Genomic DNA, 21,725 nt, shown 5'->3' on the forward strand with positions numbered 1-21,725 from the left:
TTTTCTTATATCAGCCACCCCATTCTGGTTTGTTTTTCCTATGTTCTCATCTAAATAAAGGCAGAGACCAAAACTTACTCATCTTTCCTAAAACTGCACCATACTTTACACATAGTACTTATTCATTAACTATTTGCATTTAAATATATAAAAGATGCTTATAGCTTAATTAACTCCCCTCAAAAAATTTTTTAAGCATTTTAAAAAATATGTAAACCCATGGCTTCAAGAAGTTCCATCAATCAGAGTGCTAGTTTATCAGATTAGGAAGTCTAAGCATTTGGGCAGCTGAGTTGGTCCCTAGGAATGCCTAGAAACCAGAATTCTGTAGGGCCCTATCACATGACCACTCTGATCCATCCTGGGTTCCTCCCCCAGCTACAAAACATGAGCCCTCAACACTGCATTGTCTCAGTTCTGTGAAAGCAGACACCAAGATGGTACAAGACATGCAAGAGATTTCTTAGGAAAAAAAAAAAAAGCATAAGAGGGGAATGAGGAGGGAGGGAACCAGACAAGGTTGAGAGGACTCACAGACCACAATGAAGCTGTGACAAAGGGAAGGAAGTTGTGATGAGACCAGAGTCACAAAGAACACCTCAGAAGGGTTTCTTCACATAACGAAATCATTTAAACCAAGGGTGTCCAATCTCTTGGCTTCCCCGGGCCACACTGGAAGAAGAATAATTGTTTGGAACCACACATAAAATACACTAACAATAGCTGATGAATTAAAAAAAATGTAAAAAACAACTCACAATGTTTTAAGGAAGTTTATGAATTTGTGTTGGGCTGCATTCAAAGCTGTCCTGGGCCACATGCAGCCCATGGGTCGTGGGTTGGACAAACTTGATTTAAACATTTAAACTTTTCTCAAATTGGACCAAGTAAATAATGACATGAGAAAAATAAAATATTTGTACATAAGATATTAAATCAAGCCCGGGTATAATTGTGTAAGAGCATGTGATGGATAATTTTAAGTGGCAACCTGGTTAAGGTATGGTGCCCAGCTATTTGGTAAAACATCAGTCTAGATGTGGCTCTGAAGTTGGTTTGTGTGTGTGTGGTCTTTACTTAGGTTAACATTCAAATCAGTAGACTTTGAGTAAAGAAGTTTACCCTCCATAATATGGCTGAGCCTCATCCAATCAGCTGAGGAAGAAAAAGCACTGAAGTCCCCTGAGAAAGAGGGAATACATCCTATCTTATGGATTTTGTCTCTCTGGAGAACCCAGACTAATACAGTGAAAGAGAGGGTTTTATCAGAAAATGAGCCTAGAAGCTGGCAGCCAAGATGGCCAAATAGGAACAGCTCTGGTCTACGGCTCCCAGTGTGAGCGATGCAGAAGATGGGTGATTTCTGCATTTCCATCTGAGGTACTGGGTTCATCTCACTAGGGAGTGACAGACAGTGGGCGCAGGACAGTGGGTGCAGCGCACTGTGTGAGAGCCGAAACAGGGCGAGGCATTGCCTCACTCGGGAAGTGCAAGGGGTCAGGGAGTTCCCTTTCCTAGTCAAAGAAAGGGGTGACAGATGGCACCTGGAAAATCGGGTCACTCCCACCCTAATACTGCGCTTTTCTGACGGGCTTAAAAAATGGCGCACCAGGAGATTATATCCTGCACATGGCTTGGAGGGTCCTATGCCCACGGAGTCTTGCTGATTGCTAGCACAGCAGTCTGAGATCAAACTGCAAGGCGGCAGTGAGGCTGGGGGAGGGGCACTCGCCATTGCCCAGGCTCGCTTAGGTAAACAAAGCAGCCAGGAAGCTCGAACTGGGTGGAGCCCAACACAGCTCAAGGAGGCCTGCCTGCCTGTGTAGGCTCCAGCTCTGGGGGCAGGGCACACATAAACAAAAAGACAGCAGTAACCTCTGCAGACTTAAATGTCCCTGTCTGACAGCTTTGAAGAGAGCAGTGGTTCTCCCAGCATGCAGCTGGAGATCTGAGAACGGGCAGACTGCCTCCTCAAGTGGCTCCCTGACCCCTGACCCCCGAGCAGCCTAACGGGGAGGCACCCCCCAGTAGGGGCAGACTGATACCTCACACGGCCAGGTACTCCTCTGAGACAAAACTTCCAGAGGAACGATCAGACAGCAGCATTCGCGGTTCACGAAAATCTGCTGTTCTGCAGCCACCGCTGCTGATACCCAGGCAAACAGGCTCTGGAGTGGACCTCTAGCAATCTCCAACAGACCTGCAGCTGAGGGTCCTGTCTGTTAGAAGGAAAACCAACAAACAGAAAGGACATGCACACCAAAAACCCATCTGTACATCACCATCATCAAAGACCAAAAGTAGATAAAACCACAAAGATGGGGAAAAAACAGAGCAGAAAAACTGGAAACTCTAAAAAGCTGAGCGCCTCTCCTCCTCCAAAGGAATGCAGTTCCTCACCAGCAACGGAAAAAAGCTAGATGGAGAATGACTTTGACGAGTTGAGAGAAGAAGGCTTCAGACGATAAACTACTCCAAGCTACAGGAGGAAATTCAAACCAAAGGCAAAGAAGTTAAAAACTTTGAAAAAAATTTGGACGAATGTATAACTAGAATAACCAATACAGAGAAGTGCTTAAAGGAGCTGACGGAGCTGAAAGCCAAGGCTAGAGAACTATGTGAAGAATGCAGAAGCCTCAGGAGCTGATGTGATCAACTGGAAGAAAGGGTATCAGTGATGGAAGATGAAATAAATGAAATGAAGCGAGAAGGGAAGTTTAGAGAAAAAAGAATAAAAAGAAACGAACAAAGCCTCCAAGAAATATGGGACTATGTGAAAAGACCAAATCTACATCTGATGGGTGTACCTGAAAGTGACAGGGAGAATGGAACCAAGTTGGAAAACACTCTGCAGGATATTATCCAGGAGAACTTCCCCAATCTAGCAAGGCAGACCAACATTCAGATTCAGGAAATACAGAGAACGCCACAAAGATACTCCTCGAGACGAGCAACTCCAAGACACATAATTGTCAGATTCACCAAAGTTGAAATGAAGGAAAAAATGTTAAGGGCAGCCAGAGAGAAAGGTCGGTTACCCACAAAGGGAAGCCCATCAGACTAACAGCAGATCTCTCGGCAGAAACTCTACAAGCCAGAAGAGAGTGGGGGCCAATATTCAACATTCTTAAAGAAAAGAATTTTCAACCCAGAATTTCATATCCAGCCAAACTAAGCTTCATAAGTGAAGGAGAAATAAAATACTTTACAGACAAGCAAATGCTGAGAGATTTTGTCACCACCAGGCCTGTCCTAAAAGAGCTCCTGAAGGAAGCACTAAATATGGAAAGGAAAAACCGGTACCAGTCACTGCAAAACCATGCCAAAATGTAAAGACCATCGAGGCTAGGAAGAAACTGCATCAACTAATGAGCAAAATAACCAGCTAACATCATAATGACAGGATGAAATTCACATATAACAATATTAACTTTAAATGTAAATGGACTAAATGCTCCAATTAAAAGACACAGACTGGCAAATTGGATAAAGAGTCAAGACCCATCCGTGTGCTGTATCCAGGAAACCCATCTCACGTGCAGAGACACACATAGGCTCAAAATAAAAGGATGGAGGAAGATCTACCAAGCAAATGGAAAACAAAAAAAGGCAGGGGTTGCAATCCTAGTCTCTGATAAAACAGACTTCAAGCCAACAAAGATCAAAAGAGACAAAGAAGGCCATTACATAATGGTAAAGGGATCAATTCAACAAGAAGAACTAACTATCCTAAATATATATGCACCCAATACAGGAGCACCCAGATTCATAAAGCAAGTCCTGAGTGACCTACAAAGAGACTTAGACTCCCACACAATAAGAATGGGAGACTTTAACACCCCACTGTCAACATTAGACAGATCATTGAGACAGAAAGTTAACAAGGATACCCAGGAATTGAACTCAACTCTGCACCATGCGGACCTAATAGACATCTACAGAACTCTCCACCCGAAATCAACTGAATATACATTTTTTTCAGCACCACACCACACCTATTCCAAAATTGACCACATAGTTGGAAGTAAAGCTCTCCTCAGCAAATGTAAAAGAACAGAAATTATAACAAACTGTCTCTCAGACCACAGTGCTATCAAACCAGAAATCAGGATTAAGAAACTCACTCAAAACCGCTCAACTACATGGAAACTGAATAACCTGCTCCTGAATGACCACTGGGTGCATAACAAAATGAAGGCAGAAATAAAGATGTTCTTTGGAACCAACGAGAACAAGGACACAACATACCAGAATCTCTGGGACACATTCAAAGCAGTGAGTAGAGGGAAATTTATAGCACTAAATGCCCACAAGAGAAAGCAGAAAAGATGCAAAATTGACACCCTAGCATCACAATTAAAAGAAGTAGAAAAGCAAGAGAAAACACATTCAAAAGCTAGCAGAAGGCAAGAAATAACTAAAATAAGAGCAGAACTGAAGGAAATAGAGACACAAAAAACCCTTCAAAAATTAATGAATCCAGGAGCTGGTTTTTTGAAAGGATCAACAAAATTGATAGACCGCTAGCAAGACTAATAAAGAAGAAAAGAGAGAAGAATCAAATAGATGTAATAAAAAATGATAAAGGGGATATCACCACTGATCCCACAGAAATACAAACTACCATCAGAGAATACTACAAACACCTCTATGCAAATAAACTAGAAAATCTAGAAGAACTGGATAAATTCCTCGACACACACACCCTCACAAGACTAAACCAGGAAGAAGTTGAATCCCTGAATAGACCAATAACAGGCTCTGATATTGTGGCAATAATCAATAGCTTACCAACCGAAAAGAGTCCAGGACCAGATGGATCCACAGCCGAATTCTACCAGAGGTACAAGGAGGAGCTGTTACCATTCCTTCTGAAATTATTCCAATCAATAGAAAAAGAGGGTATCCTCCCTAACTCATTTTATGAGGCCAGCATCATTCTGATACCAAAGCCGGGCAGAGACACAACCAAAAAAGAGAATTTTAGACCAATATCCTTGATGAACATTGATGCAAAAATCCTCCATAAAATACCGGCAAACCAAATCCAGCAGCACATCAAAAAGCTTATATACACCATGATCAAGTGGGCTTCATCCCTGGGATGCAAGGCTGGTTCAATATATGCAAATCAATAAATGTAATCCAGCATATAAACAGAACTAAAGACAAAAACCACATGATTATCTCAATAGATGCAGAAAAGGCCTTTGACAAAATTCAACAACCCTTCATGCTAAAAACTCTCAATAAATTAGGTATTGATGGGACGTATCTCAAAATAGTAAGAGCTATCTATGACAAACCCACAGCCAATATCATACTGAATGGGCAAAAACTGGAAGCATTCCCTTTGAAAACTGGCACAAGACAGGGATGCCCTCTCTCACCACTCCTATGCAACATGGTGTTGGAAGTTCTGGCCAGGGCAATTAGGCAGGAGAAGGAAATAAAGGGTATTCAATTAGGAAAAGAGGAAGTCAAATTGTCCCTGTTTGCAGATGACATGATTGTATATCTAGAAAACCCCATTGTCTCAGCCCAAAATCTCCTTAAGCTGATAAGCAACTTCAGTAAAGTCTCAGGATACAAAATCAATGTGCAAAAATCACAAGCATTCTTATACACCAATAACAGACAAACAGAGAGCCAAATCATGAGTGAAATCCCATTCACAATTGCTTCAAAGAGAATAAAATACCTAGGAATCCAACTTACAAGGGACGTGAAGGACCTCTTCAAGGAGAATTACAAACCACTGCTCAATGAAATAAAAGAGGATACAAACAAATGGAAGAACATTCCATGCTCATGGCTAGGAAGAATCAATATGGTGAAAATGGCCATACTGCCCAAGGTAATTTATAGATTCAATGCCATCCTCATCAAGCTAGCAATGACTTTCTTCACAGAATCGGAAAAAACTACTTTAAAGTTCATATGGAACCAAAAAAGAGCCCGCATCGCCAAGTCAATCTTAAGCCAAAAGAACAAAGCTGGAGGCATCACGCTACCTGACTTCAAACTATACTACAAGGCTACAGTCAACAAAACAGCATGGTACTGGTACCAAAACAGAGATATAGATCAATGGAACAGAACAGAGCCCTCAGAAATAACACCGCATATCTACAACTATCTGATCTTTGACAAATCTGAGAAAAACAAGCAATGGGGAAAGGATTCCCTATTTAATAAATGGTGCTGGGAAAACTGGCTAGCCATATGTAGAAAGCTGAAACTGGATCCCTTCCTTACACCTTATACAAAAATTAATTCAAGATGGATTAAAGACTTACATGTTAGACCTAAAACCATAAAAACCCTAGAAGAAAACCTAGGCATTACCATTCAGGACATAGGCATGGACAAGGACTTCATGTCTAAAACACCAAAAGCAATGGCAACAAAAGCCAAAATTGACAAATGGGATCTAATTAAACTAAAGAGCTTCTGCATAGCAAAAGAAACTACCATCAGAGTGAACAGGCCACCTACAGAACGGGAGAAAATTTTCGCAACCTACTCATCTGACAAAGGGCTAATATCCAGAATATACAATGAACTCAAACAAATTTACAAGAAAAAAACAAACAACCCCATCAAAAAGTGGGCAAAGGACATGAACAGACACTTCTCAAAAGAAGACATTTATGCAGCCAAAAGAGACATGAAAAAATGCTCATCATCACTGGCCATCAGAGAAATGCAAATCAAAACCACAATGAGATACCATCTCACACCAGTTAGAATGGCAATCATTAAAAAGTCAGGAAACAACAGGTGCTGGAGAGGATGTGGAGAAATAGGAACACTTTTACACTGTTGGTGGGACTGTAAACTAGTTCATCCATTGTGGAAGTCAGTGTGGCGATTCCTCAGGGATCTAGAACTAGAAATACCATTTGACCCAGCCATCCCATTACTGGGTATATACCCAAAGGACTATAAATCATGCTGCTATAAAGACACATGCACACGTATGTTTATTGCGGCATTATTCACAATAGCAAAGACTTGGAACCAACCCAAATGTCCAACAATGATAGACTGGATTAAGAAAATGTGGCACATATACACCATGGAATACTATGCAGCCATAAAAAAGGATGAGTTCATGTCCTTTGTAGGGACATGGATGAAATTGGAAATCATCATTCTCAGTAAACTATCGCAAGGACAAAAAACCAAACATCACATGTTCTCACTCATAGATGGGAATTGAACAATGAGACCACATGGACACAGGAAGGGGAACATCACACACCGGGGACTGTTGTGGGGTGGGGGGAGGGGGGAGGGATAGCATTAGGAGATATACCTAATGCTAAATGACGAGTTAATGGGTGCAGCACACCAGCATGTCACATGTATACATATGTAACTAACCTGCACATTGTCCACATGTACCCTAAAACTTAAAGTATAATAATAATAAAAGAAAAGAAAAGAAAAAAAGAAAAGAAATAAAACAGATACATTGAAGTGGGTTTCTTATTACATCAACTTGAAGCATTTATTTAAATTTTGTCTACCCAGTATAACCAAATTGATTATTTTAATTAAACAACTTATTAAAAAATTAAAAGTTGTCCAAATGCTTGAGTTAAAAAAAAAAAAAGAAAGAAAATGAGCCTAGTACCTAAAAGACTTCTCTTCCAAAATTGGTGTGCTGGTCTTTAAATAATCCTTATATCTTTTTTTAAGTATATGTTTACATTTGTTTACTTTTATGTTACATGAGACACACTTCACAAGCAATTCACACAAAGCTCTGGGAGGTGGATACTTATTATAAGTGTGCCTGGGATTTGTTCACTGTCACAGAGCGAGCACTTTTTGAGTGTATAAAGCTTACTAATTATCACATATCTTGCTACATTACAGTTAAATTATTTAGCCATTTCTACAATGTGACTGTAACCCAGTTACAGGAAGAGGTTTGTGTACTCTCCAGTGACTCTTAACAGGAAGCTGCCTATGCAAGTACAAAATGGGTGGAATGATGGTCTTTAGCTGATAGCAGAAATGGACAGTCGGCCTTCACCAACCCACCCTACCTTGTGTCTCATACACAGCAAGTTTTAAAGATTTCCAGGAAACATATCTTACCAACTTCCTTAGTAACTAATTCCGGAAGAAATGAAGAAATCCACCTGCAAGCTACAAATGAAATCCGCTTGATGGCACAGAATATTCAAGTGAGTTTCTAACTCAGTTAACAATATGATAAAACCAAATATATGCATATGCAAAATTATTCAAGATTTGTTTATGTGAGACTCTGATATTTGCCACAAAAATTTCTACCATTAAAATTTGATTAAAAATATAGAAATATTTTCCCCCTTTCAAAATCAGTTTCAAGAAACCCTTGATAGAATCAGCTCATTAATTCTTGGCCCCTTTAACTAATACCACATTTGAAGTCACATGTTATAAATCAGTTTCAGTTGAGATATTAAAATCAGATTATAAGAGAAAAGCCTTGTAAATATTTGCCTCCAAATGAGTTTAAGAATAAATATATATTCAGTAATTCATCCATATTTAGCAGATATTAATAAGACAAAGCATAGCTTTAAGTTCACTTATCATTTAATACAAAGAAGGGACTAGGAAACTGCGCCTGATTTGCTTGTTTATTCTTGGGCTTGGTAATACCTTATTAAAATTTGAACTTCAAAATTGATATAATCAGTCAAATGTCAGCAGAAATATTTATTCTGTAAATGAAGCTTTAGTTAATAGAACTTTAATTTGAAGTACTTTATATTTTCTTCTCCTCCATAAGAGAAAAGGAAAGGAAGTATACAGGAAAGTTGGATAGAAATAACACAGAGGTTTGAATTTTCCTTCAGGTCTGTGCCAACACTAGAGGTCAGCAACCTTCCAGAAATGACATGTCAAGTCTTCACTTATTGTAATTTACTTTATTTTTATTTTTTTACATTGGAAGAACCGCAGAATTTTAGGTCAAAAAACAGTCTTACTAATGACCTAATTTGCTGTCTTTTTAGAGGTAAAGTGCTGCTGAGGTGTCAGGACTTGGCTAGTTTCACAGTTACACTGAGATAGAAGTAAACTCAAGCCCCCATGAGCTGCATAGGGTTAGGAACCTCCACAGTTGGGAAACTCATGGCCCCCAAGAGCGACAGAAATGAGGTGTTATTAATTGTGGATAATTGTGTGGACTCATGTTGTCAGAAGGGACAGGGGAAGGAGAGAAGAGTGGTTGGAAGCTTTGACAAATCTTGGCTCCTGGAGAAGACAAGGGATGAAAAATTTATAAAATGTACCAACAGCTGAAAGGTGCCAACTTCAAAGGTCTTCTTTCTGGACCTCTTCTCCACGTGGATCCCAGGACTTGGACCCTTGCTTCATTTCTTTACAAACCCCAAATTCTTTTCAAACCCCAAATTAAATTCCCACAGAGAAATTGCTCCAATTTCTAATTAACCTGGACTTTTACTAGGTTCATTGCCCTCAAAACCACTCTTGGCCTCAACGTCATCACTTGCCAGCCCTGACCCACGCTCTGTATGGCAGGTTTCATTTGGATCATGTGACCCCCACCACCTCCGTTGTGGTGCAGCCTGTCAGAAATGATCATCAACAAGGGGAAACGAAGAGGAATGGCTAAGCTTGGGCGTTGGGAAGCCAAAGTCTTTCTGAATCTCTGCCCTGCCAGGAGCTAGGTAATTTTAGGCAACTTAGTAAGCTTCTCTAAACCTCAGTTTTCTCATTTTTACAATGGAAATTATAATTATACCGGTCTCATGGGTTTTTATATGCATTAAATAAGATGTGTGTGGCCAGGTGCAGTGGCTCATGCCTGTAATCCCAGCACTTCGGGAGACTGAGGCGGGTGGATCGCCTGAGGTCAGGAGTTTGAGACCAGCCTGGCCAACATGGTGAAACCCTGTCTCTACTAAAAATACAAAAATTAGCCAGGCGTGGTGGCGGATGCCTGTAATCCCAGCTACTTGGGAGGCTGAGGCAGGAGAATCGCTTGAACCCGGGAGGTGGAAGTTGCACTGAGCCGAGACTGCGCCATTGCACTCTAGCCTGGGCAACAATAGCAAGACTTCATCTCAAAAAAAAAAAAAAAAAGATTTGTGTATATATCCCAGCTTGTTTGTATGTGAAAGGAATTTGGCCCAAACTTTCTTATTAAAAAAATAAAATAGGCATAGGGTGAGGAGGAAATATCTGGACATTTAGCTGCCAGGAGGGGAAGATGCCTGTGCCTGGCCATGTCTTGACAGTTCTCCAATCTGCCTTTCCTCCTGCAGGTGCCTTTCTCCAAAAAAAAACAATGAGGGCAAGTGACAGAGAGTCCTGATTTGGTGTAGGTCTGTGCTTGGCACATGATAAGGGTTCAGTAAATGTCACCCATCTTTACTGTTGCTGCCATCGTTATCATAAGTCACACTGACCTGTGTCTTGCTGACATAACACACTGCCATGTTTTTTGCTAAAGAAGGGATCAAAGCTCATGGAAGTGAAGAAATGTGTCCTGATGATTTGGATGGTGTATTCATGCTTACGCCATTCTCAATTCTCCCATCACGGCCCAGGCCTACACCCTGGTTTTATTAATGCACGAGGCTCACCAGGAATGGCTCCAAAGGTTTCTCTGTGCTGAAATGTGGATGTTACTGAAGACATTGAAATAAAATTGGCTACGATACTCAGATTGATGCTGACTCCAAAGATACCAAGATAATTGTTTGGCAATTTGTTTTAAGATGGAAAGGAAAATTGTATTCAATAACCAGGTTGTCTACAAGACATCAAGTGACCAATTTCAATTTTTTTATTGAGAAAATCCACTTGATTTCAATATTTTCAGTACCACATAGACATGATCTCAGTACAGTGATTTTTGTAAAATTGGCCCCTGAATCTAGTCCAATTCAGGTTTGTAAAATGTCTATACTTTTTCTACAATGGGAAATGTTCAACATTAGCTACAGGATGCATTCAAACTTTTCCCTCCATTGGGTTTAGAATACCTATGACATTAGGGAGACAAAGACCCAACTATTTCACTTATCTTGGAGAGGTTTAAATAGTTGTTTCTCCTCTGTCCTCCCTCCATCTGGTACTGTGTTTTGGAAATACAGAAGAATATAAGTTTATGACTCTTGAAAAGGTCAATTAGAATATCAGCCTAAGTGAATATGTAAAACAACTTAAACACTCTAAATACCCCAAATTAAACATTTTGATGATAATTTTTAAAAGAAAATAGTCACTACCATAAGTAAATAAATCCAAATGAGCTAACATAAATAAACATTACTTTTCAATTGTGGAAGTGGATAAACTGCACGTAAGGAAATTCAAGTGACGGGCAGCCATCCAGAATGACCCTTTCATAAGTTATGTTTTTTGCATCAGAACTGACCACTTTCTCTCAAGTATCTTTCCTTTTTTTTTTTCTGAGACATGCAGTGGGTCAGGAGAAGAGAAATACATTAAAATAAAATTGTTAGCCTTACTCAACGTCCCTTCTTTTCCACCAAAAAATGTACAAATTGACTTCCAGTTTGGGTGAATTTGCATAAATTTTTCAAAGGTAGAAGGTTTTTCTGACCAAAATTTTTTAGTGTTTCTGTAGATCCTACATTTATTAACATCTATTATAGTTAATTTTGAGCCTCTCCTGTCTTTCAATAATACTGTCATTCAAACTTACTCAACTGAAGAGAAAAATTATGTTTGGATAGACACAATGTATTTGTTTGCCTTTGTAGCATCATTAATGAGAAAAACAAGAGATTATCTTGAAGCAAACCCATGATATTTTACAATAAGTACCATTTTTAATATAACTCTTAAATCCCCTAAATCTCTGAGTATTCTATTGGCATTGGTACCAGGTATTATTTCACCCCTGTAAATCGGTATCTGACAAGCGTGACAGAAAGCCCATTGCAGCTACCATGTGCCTTTGGCCCACCTTTCCCCTTCTTCCTCTCTGGATCCCAGACAAATGTGCAGAGGTACACAAGGTACTAACAACTGAGAAGAAGAAATCTGTGGGCTACGGATGGAAGAAATCTGTGGGCTGTGGATAGAAGAGCAGGGAGCTAAGGATCACTTGGGTTCCCAGTGGCATCACTGAGCCTCCACACCAGGCCTAAACTGCCTATCCCCAGGCCTTCTGTTAATTGCAAAAGAGGCAACTTGAAGTTTTTTAAGGAATGATGGGTTTGATTTATCATAATACAATGTAAACTCATATATATATATATATATATATATATATTTTTTTTTTTTTTTTTTTTTTTTTTTTTTTTGAGATGGAGTCTCGCTCTGTCTCCCAGGCTGGAGTGCAGTGGCGCGATCTCGGCCCACTGCAAGCTCCGCCTCCCGGGCTCACGCCATTCTCCTGCCTCAGCCTCCCGAGTAGCTGGGACTACAGGCGCCCGCCACCACACCCGGCTGAATTTTTTTGTATTTTTAGTAGAGACGGGGTTTCACTGTGTTAGCCAGGATGGTCTGGATCTCCTGACCTCGTGATCTGCCCGCCTCGGCCTCCCAAAGTGTTGGGATTACAGGCATGAGCCACTGCGCCCAGCCGTAAACTCTTAAGATGATAAAACAAATACTACTATTTTTGTTTAGTTTCTGCATTTAAATTATAAGTTTCTTGAGGGCAAAAGCCATATCTCACCTCTTTAGTACCTTTGCATAACAAAGTAATGTGATCAAAGCAAACATAATAATGATTAATAATAAGTATGAAATGAATGAAACTTCCTAGCCCACATTGGGCTTCATTGATACAACTTCTTGTGTTGAACGCAAATTTAAAATAGATTATATGTTATCTATTGCTGCATAACACATTAACACAAAACTTAGTGGCTGGAAACATGAATATTTATTATTATATGTTTTCTGTAAATGAGAACTCCAGGAGTGGCTTAGCTTGGAGACCCTTATGAGACTGCATTCATGGCTTTGGCCAGGGCTGCAGTCATCTCAAGGCTTGCCTAGGAGAGGATCTGCTTCTGAGCTCACTCATTTGGCTACTGGAAAGACTCCCAAGATCTGCACCCAAGACCATGCACATGGACCTCCCCAGGTGGCCTTCTCAAGACATGGGACATGGCAGCTGTCTTCCCCAGAGCAAGTGAAAAGTCAGAAAGAGAATGAGAGAGACAGAGAATGCAAGACAGAAGCCACTGTTATTGATAACCTCATTTCAGAAGTGGCTTCCCACCACTATTGCTGTATCCATTGATAATACATCACCAAGTCCTTCCAACAACATTAAACCCAGAGGACATACAAGGAGAAGGAATCACACCAGTGCACGAGTCCAGGGGCCACTGGGGCCATCTTAGTGGGTACCTACCACACAAATGTAGATTTCAAACCTGTATAAACACACTTAATATATCACTCACTTACGTGAATCTTTATAGATTTTTAACAGTGAAGATCAACCAGAATCTATTCTTCATGATTCACAGGGTTTTCTCTTAGTGACCTCTACTCAACTGAGAGAGAGAATTAAAAAACTATAGAGAAATACATTTCAGATATTTATCATCACAATGTTTTTCCAGAATCTAGCAAAATCTTTTTGGGTAATTCTGAGGTCCAGCACCAATGGCAACCTAAAGCCAGCAATGGCAGTGACTGCTCACTGTCCTGTCATATCTGCTTTTCTTCTTCCAACTTAACAGCATTGTTAGCTGCACGTATTTTATGGTAGCTTCGGCAACCATAAAAAGAAAAATACAAAAAAAATAAATAAAACACTGTTTGAATGGTTTACACAACAGGCATTTATTTTCTCACAGTTCTCAAGACCACAAGTCATGATCGAGGTGCCAGCAAATTTGGTTTCTACTAAAGGTTCCCTTCCTGGCTTGTAGATACCTTCTCACTCTGCCCCCACAAAGACTTTCTGATCTGTATTTTTTTTAATTTAGTTCATTGTTGTTGTTGTTGCTGCTGCTGCTGCTGCTGTTGTCATTGTTGTTGTTGTTGTTGTTGTTTTAAGAGACAGGCTCTCACTCTGGAGTGCAGTTGTACAATCATTGCTCATTGTAACCTCAAACTCCTGGGCTCAAGCAATCCTCCTACCTCAGCCTCCCTAGTAAGTAGAAGTACAGTGCCCAGCCCTCTCTCCCTTTAAAAACACCAATTATATTGTATAATGACTCCAATCTTATGACCCCATTTAACCTCAGTTACTTCCCCAAAGGCCTTATCCCCAAGTTGCTATCGCACTGGGGGTTAGGGCTTCAACATATGAATTGTGTCAGGGGAGGACACAATTCAGTGCATAACGGTACATGAGTGCTTAGTGTGAAGGCTACATTTCATAGCTTCTTTTGAAGTTAGGTCACTAAATTCTCATCAATGAGATGAAAAAGGAAGACTCATGAGATAGTTTCTGGTCTTCTTTAAGAAACTGCACGCCTTCTTCCCTCTTTGCCTCCTTCTGTCCTTCCATCCTTCCTTCCTTCCTTTCTTCCTTCCTCTCTTCCTTCTTTCCTTCCTCTCTTCCTTCTTTCCTTCCTCCCCTTTCTTTCTTTTTAATGTAAAAAAAAAAAAAACCAGCTCTTTGTTCTTTCTTCTTCATCCCTTCCTCCATCTCAAAGCCTGGAACAAAGACTATGAGGACAAGAGTCACACCTTTGGAATGGCCTGAAAGTGTCTGGGCCCCCAAGAGCGTTGTGGAGTGGAGCTGCTGATGTACCCTGAACTGCCTATCTCTGAACTCTTAAAAGAGTAAGAAATAATTTTCTATTTTATTTAATTCACTACCTTTTGAGGGATTCTTTTTTACTTGCAGCTGAATGTAATCCTAATTAATATACCATACTTATGCAACTAAAGTGGAGATGTCACATAATTATCAAATGCTTTGTGGAACATTTGTATTTACATTGTCAAATGAAAAGAAACTTCACAGTTGATTTAAAGTAGTCATTTACAAACTATATGTCCATTTACTAAAACCCAGCATAGTGTTAAAAACAAATTTTAACTCTTTTTTTTTTAAGATGGAGTTTCGCTCTTCTCACCAAGGCTGGAGTGCAATGGCGTGATCTCGGCTCACTGCAACCTCCACCTCCCGGGTTCAAGAGATTCTCCTGCCTCAGCCTCCCATGTAGCTGGCACTACAGGCATGCACCACCACACCCGGCTAATTTTTGTATTTTTAGTAGAGAGAGGGTTTCACCATGTTGGCCAGTCTGGTCTCGAACTCCTGACCTCGTGATCCACCCTCCTGGGCCTCCCAAAGTGCTGGGATTACAGGCGTGAGCCACTGCACCTGGCCAAATTTTAACTCTTTTAATTGGGCCTTGCATGGCTCCAGTTTGCCTCAGGCTCAAGCACCCCATCTCATTGATACTAGGCCTGCTTTACACACTTTCCTCACCTGCCTGGCTTCTTACACATTTGAAATTGCAATGACTGATTTGTTCTAATCCAACCCCTTATTTTATAGATGAGAAAGCAGAGATCCAGAAAAGTAAAGGAATCAGAGATTATGGAGAAATAGGTACTAGAACTGAGGATATGGACTCCCAGTTCAGACCTCTTTCCGTTGTTCGGGCACAAATTATCCCCTTTGAATTTCCCTGGGAAGGAATACCTCTGGGTGGACCCTTCCCCCGGCATTCCTGCAGCTACCCTGTGGGCCTAGCCCTTTTGTACCACAGTAGCTCAGCAGCTGGACCAGTGAGAGGACACCTCTCCCTGCAGTGGAATTCCAGGATGACTAGTTGAAGGCATCCCCACTCTAGACTGCCTAAACCTTCCCTCTAGATGTGGGGACCTGGGGAGGTTGCACGTCCACCTCTTGGAAGTTCTCTCGGCACTCATTTTTTTATCACACAGATAGGGGGACCAGAGTATTACATTCTCAACCCTGTCATCTCCTATCACATTAATGTGATATCATTTTAGTCTATTAGAGTGTCATCACAAAAACAGAGGTGTTAGAGCATGGCAGCACCTGTCAGGGGGTTGCAGATAGTTATGTGAAATATTATGTTAACCCATTTTCATGACATTAGTGGCAGTAACTCATCCCTGCAGACTAACTTCATTATTTGCAATATATAAATGAAGGTGTCCTGTGCGGGCTACCATTAAAAAAAAAAAAAAAATAGGTCCCCTTACAGAGTTGTGGAATTTTAAAAGTCTAGCACTGAGAGGAGTTTAGAGACCATTAAAGGCCATGTTACAGCATTTCTTTCCTCACTGTTCAACTTTGAGATGACCAACCACCTTCTCCATGTGCACTTGCTAAGCTTCTCTATCTATATGGCTGAACACAGACCATTTTCAAATAGGGCATTAAAAGTGTTCAGTTTTACACTGTAATTTAGCTGCATCTGTTCTTGTTTCCTTGACTAGATTATAGACTCCTCAGAAGAATGGGAATAATCTTCTTTTCCTCTTTTTCGTAGCATCCAGCATCAGGCTTTCTATGTACCAAGAGCATAGTGTTTACTGAGTGATGATCTAGTGGAATCTTTTTTTTTTTTTAAACAAACATAAAGACCATTCAATGTAAAAGAGTCACTCAGTGGGGGAAAATTATTTATTCACCTCTCCAAAGCTCACATTTCTTTATTGTACAGAGTAATAATCTCACTTTATAAGAATTTATGTGGACCTTACACCAGGCACAATGACTCACGCCTGTAATCCCAGCACTTTCAGAGGCCGAGGCGGGTATCACCTGAGGTCAGGAGTTCAAGACCAGCCTGGGCAACATGATGAAAACCTGTCTCTATTAAAAATACAAAAATTAACTGGGTGTGGTGGCATGTGCCTGTAGTCCCAGCTACTCAGGAGGCTGAGGCAGGTGAATCACCTGAAACTGGGAGGCAGAGGTTGCAGTGAGCCAAGATTGTGTCACTGCACTCCAGCCTTGGCAACAGAGCAAGACTCTGTCTCAAAAAAAAAAAAAAAAAAAAAAAAAAAGGGAAAAAAGAATATATGCAAACGGTAAATTAACAATTTAAGACTAGGCCTTCACATCTAAAAATGGGATATAAAATTATCCATCTAGAATTAGAATTTGAAGACACTAGTTTCTAGTCACATATTATTGTTTGGTGGCTAAATATCCACTTAAAAATATCCCAATGATGTTCTAAATTGGTGATGAAATACTAGAAAGGATTTGTTTTAAATGTTGGCAAAACCCATTGATTTATCTTCCACATTAACAGGCTATTTGGAAAATACTACCATGGGTGATGATGATCTTGGTTGGGGTTGGTGATACAGTAAAAACAGCCATAGTAAAACTCGAGGGCCCAAGATACAATCAAAGTGGAATGTGACTCCAAGATTACAACTAGTTTTTAATGTTCATGACTCTACAAACTTCTCTTCTAACTGGTTTCCATGTTTTCTTAATGTGCGAAGTAACAGGTTTAGAAGAAGGAATATGAAGCTGCCTCCCTGCTTTGGTGTGTAGAAAAATAAAAATGTTCAGTTTAATGCATGTAAATAAATATACTACAAACCTCACCAAAAAGTAGAGCATGGCATTCCCTCAGAAGCCCCTCTCTGCCCTCATCAAAGGCGAGCACTGTCCTGACATCCATGGAAATCACTTCTTTGTGCTTGTACACATGAACATGCATATTGCAGACTCTATGGCTTAGGTACACCTGTTTTGAAACTTTTCTGCTCAACATTATGTTTGTGAGACTCATCTATGTTTTTGTTTCTAGTTGTGAATTTATTGTCAGTGCTATATATTATGCCACCGTATAAATATATCCAATTTATTCATCCATACTATTGATAATGGCAATTTGGGTTTTTTCCCTGCTTGATATAATAATGCTATAAAAACATTCTCATATGTATATATATAATTTTCATATATGTGTGTATATATATATATAAAATATAGGGAGAGAGAGAGATGAATGATAGCTATAGATGATACCTTAGTGCACATTTCTAGGTGTGAAATTTCTGGATCATAAATTTGGATTATCTTCAACTTTAGCAGCTAACTCCAAACCATTTTCCAAAGTGATTCTACCAAGATTTACCATCGTTAGAAGTGCATTAAAGTTAATATTGCTTATTTTCCTTGAACACATCATTGGTCTTTTTAAATTTCAGCCACTCTATAGGTTACGTGCATAGCAGATCTTGTGGTGTTGGATGTGCGTGTTGGATGTGCGTGTTGGATGCCTCGTTCATGAACAAGGTTAAGTATGTTTAAATACACTTATTGGCCACTTTTGAGAGGTACTTTTGCAAGTCTCCTACTTTTTTTTTAAATTAGATTGCTTGTCTTTCTCCTACTGATATATAAGAGTTCCTCGTAAATGTTTGACATGAATTTTTGGGGTGTACCTGTATTACAAATACATGCCCCAACTCTGTGACATTTATTTTAATCCCTTACTGAATGACTTTGTAGAACAGAATTTCTTAAATTTAAAATCATCACTCTATTCTATTTCAATTGTATGGTTGCCTATCTTTGAGATGATGAGAGCTTGTCTTATTTTTTTTAAGTCTGATGTCTAGTAAGTTCTACTACGTTGCTTTTCTTTCCTCAATACTGTCTTAGCCATTCTTAGACTTTTGCATTTCACAGCAATGGTAAAATAAAACAAAGTTCCAGAAAAATCAAAGTTGAATTTTGATTAAAATTGCACTCAAACTGTAAATCAGTTTGGAAGCAATTTGCATATTTCTCAAATTGGGTCTTCTCATTTATAAACTTGATATATCCTTTCATTCATTTAGGTCTTTTATAGTTTTCTGGGTGGAGGTTTTGGACATCTTTTGTACGATGTACTTTTGGGTATTTTATCATTATAAATGGCATCTATGTAAATTTTCTAATGTTTTTTTTGTTGATAAGTAAAAATTCAATTTATTTATAAATATTTTGTGTATTATATATGTACTTTGCATATTTATATATTTGTATGCTGTTATGGACTGAATGACTCAAAATCCATATATTGAAACCCTAACATCTAATTTGATGGTATTTGGAGGTGTGGGCTTTGGAAAGTAATTAAGTTTAGGTGAGGTCATGAAAGTGGGTTCCCCCTGATGAGGTCAGTGCCTTTAGGAGAGGAAGAGAGAGAGGAAGGCACCAAGGAAAGGCCATGTGAGCACAGAGTGAGAAGGCAGCTGTTCACAAGTTGGAAAGCGGGCCCCCATCAAGAACCAAATCTGCCAGCAACCTGATCTTGGACTTCCAGCCCCTAGAACTGTGAAAAATAAATGATTGTTATTTAAGCCACTCAGTCGATGGTATTCTTTTATAGCAGCCTGAACTAAGACATATGCTGCTCACCTCTCTTGCTGAACTTGTTGATTACAACAATTTATCTGTAGATTCTTCTAAAGTCTCTTCATATATAATCTTATTTTATTACATCATAGTGGCTTTTGTATTTACTATTTTCCAATTATTAAATCTCTTATTTATTTTTCTTACTCTACTCTATTCAAGTGCATCAAGTATGATATTGAGTAAAATGGTGACAGCAACGCTTTTGTCATTTTCTGATCTCAAAGGGAAAGCTTTCACATTTTACTTCTAAGCGTGATGTGTGCTGTTAGATCCTTTTCAAGTTAAGAAAGTTTTTTTTTCTATTTCTAGTTTGTTGGGAAGCTTTTGTAAAATTATAAATGGATATTAAATTTTATTTAGAAATTTCTGCATCTATGCAAATAATCATAATTTTTCTCTTTTATTCTGTTAATACGATAAGTTACATTGCTTCATTTTCAAATGTTAAATCAACTTTGCATTCCTGGAATACACCTAATGTGTCATAGTGGATTATATTATTTATAATTTTTAAGATTAGATTTGATATTATTTTATTTAGAGGTTTTATATTTATGTTCATGAGTAAAATTACCTGTAATATATCCTTTCTCATAGTTACCTTAGCAAATTTTGACATCAAGATTACATTTTAAAACTAGTTCTGGAATGTTTCCTCCTTTTCTCCCTATCGTCTGCAAGAATTTGTGAAAGATTGATAATACTTATTCTTTAATCGTTTGGTAAACCCACTGGTAAGCCATCTGGATCTGGAATTTTATTTGTGGGAAGGTTTATAATTACACTTCAATTTTTTTTAAGTGAAAAGATTATTAAGGTTTTATATTTCTGCTTTAGCCAGCCTGGGAATTGACACTTTCTCACAACTTTACCAATTTCATAATAAATGCATTGAAACAAATGTGCTTATGATAGTGTTGATATTTTTAATGACTGTAAATTTTTACTGAGGTCTCCTTTTCCATTCCTGTTATTGCTATCTGTGCCTTCAGCTGTTTTTCTAGATCTGTTTCAACAGGTGTCATTCAGGTTATACAAGTCCTTTCTCAATGAATTATCATCAGTTATTACTATTTTAATTATTAATTATTCTTTTATTTGTTTTCTATTTTTAAAAAATATTTTCAGCTCTTTATTCTTTTCTTTCCTCCAATTAATTTGGGTTTAATTTGATTGTGTTTTTTTTTTTTTTGATGTTTGCCTTGAATGCTTAGTTCATGAATTTTTAAACCTTCTTCTCAAATGTAGGTACCTAATGCTATAAATGTCTAAGTGTGACTTTAGTTGTATTTCACAAGTTTTGGTATATATAGCAATTTCATTTTTTAAGTTTATAATTATTTTTCTTTGCTATATGGGTCATCCAGAACTTTTATTTTCCTAAACATCCAAACATACGGGGACTTTGTATTATCATTTTGTATTGTTTTCTAGCTTAATTGCATCATGGAGATATATATATTTATATATATGTATATATTTGTATATATGTATATATATTTATATATGTGTATATATGTATATATCTGTGTATATGTGTATATATGTGTATATCTGTGTATATATGTGTGTATGTGTATATATGTATATATATACATATGCTGCATGATTTCAATCCCCTGAAACCTCTAAGGCTTGCTATGAAAGAATGCATTATTATTTAAAACTTACAACTTTGCCTTTGATGCTCCACTCTGCAGTGGAAGTATACTTCCTGCACTGTTGATGTCAGCCTTAAGCCATGTAACCTGCTTTGTTCAGCCAAATGTGCATGGAAGTGACATGAGATGTTTCTGAGATCTCTTTTCCCTTGGCCAAAAGACTATCAGTGTCCCTGATAGAGGTAACTATGCCAGCTTGAGTCATGAAATGAAGAAGACATGACAAAGGGTCAAAGGCAATCTCAATGACATTTGGGGTCTGAAATGGTTTGGATGTGTGTCCCCTCCAAATCTCATGTTAAAATGTGATTCCCAATGTTGGAGGTGGGGCTTTCACGTTACCCAACTTCTTTTATCGTCTAGTTCTCTGGTTCCCCTTAAACTTCTTTTATTAGCAATTGCTATATCCTGAGGAGGTCCAGGCAGCCCATGCAGTGATTCACATGGCAAGGAACTGAGGCCTGCCAGTGTAAGTGAGTTTGGAAATGGATCTTCTGAGCCAGGCAAAAAGCGAGCTTCAAAATGCGTTCTTTAGCCCCAGCTGGGCCTTCAGATGATTGTAACCCCAGAAAATAGCTTGATTAGCAGACTCATGGGATTCTGAGCTGGACTCATTCTGCTTAGCCACTTCCACACTCTTGACCCACAGAAACTGTAAAATAATAAATGTTTGTTGTTTTAAGACACTAAGTTTGGGGTAAGTTATTATGCAGCAATAACTAAATAACACA

General features: G+C 38.8%; 1 protein-coding gene across 3 annotated transcripts in view; it reads right to left on the bottom strand.

Moving 5' to 3' along the window:
• TMEM182 (transmembrane protein 182) overlaps positions 1-21,725 on the bottom strand; it is a 250,522-nt gene that overhangs the window by 105,055 nt on the left and 123,742 nt on the right. The window contains exon 5 of one of the 3 annotated variants that reach the window (XM_063788933.1): positions 21,561-21,646. The exons of the other annotated variants lie outside the window; for them this stretch is intronic. Coding sequence (XP_063645003.1) covers positions 21,615-21,646 — 32 coding nt within the window. The 3' untranslated portion in view covers positions 21,561-21,614. Of the gene's footprint in view, positions 1-21,560; positions 21,647-21,725 lie in introns of those variants that run through there. 3 annotated transcript variants of the gene reach the window in all.

This window comes from Pan troglodytes, chromosome 12, assembly GCF_028858775.2.
Source record: "Pan troglodytes isolate AG18354 chromosome 12, NHGRI_mPanTro3-v2.0_pri, whole genome shotgun sequence".
Taxonomy (NCBI): Eukaryota; Metazoa; Chordata; class Mammalia; order Primates; family Hominidae; genus Pan; species Pan troglodytes.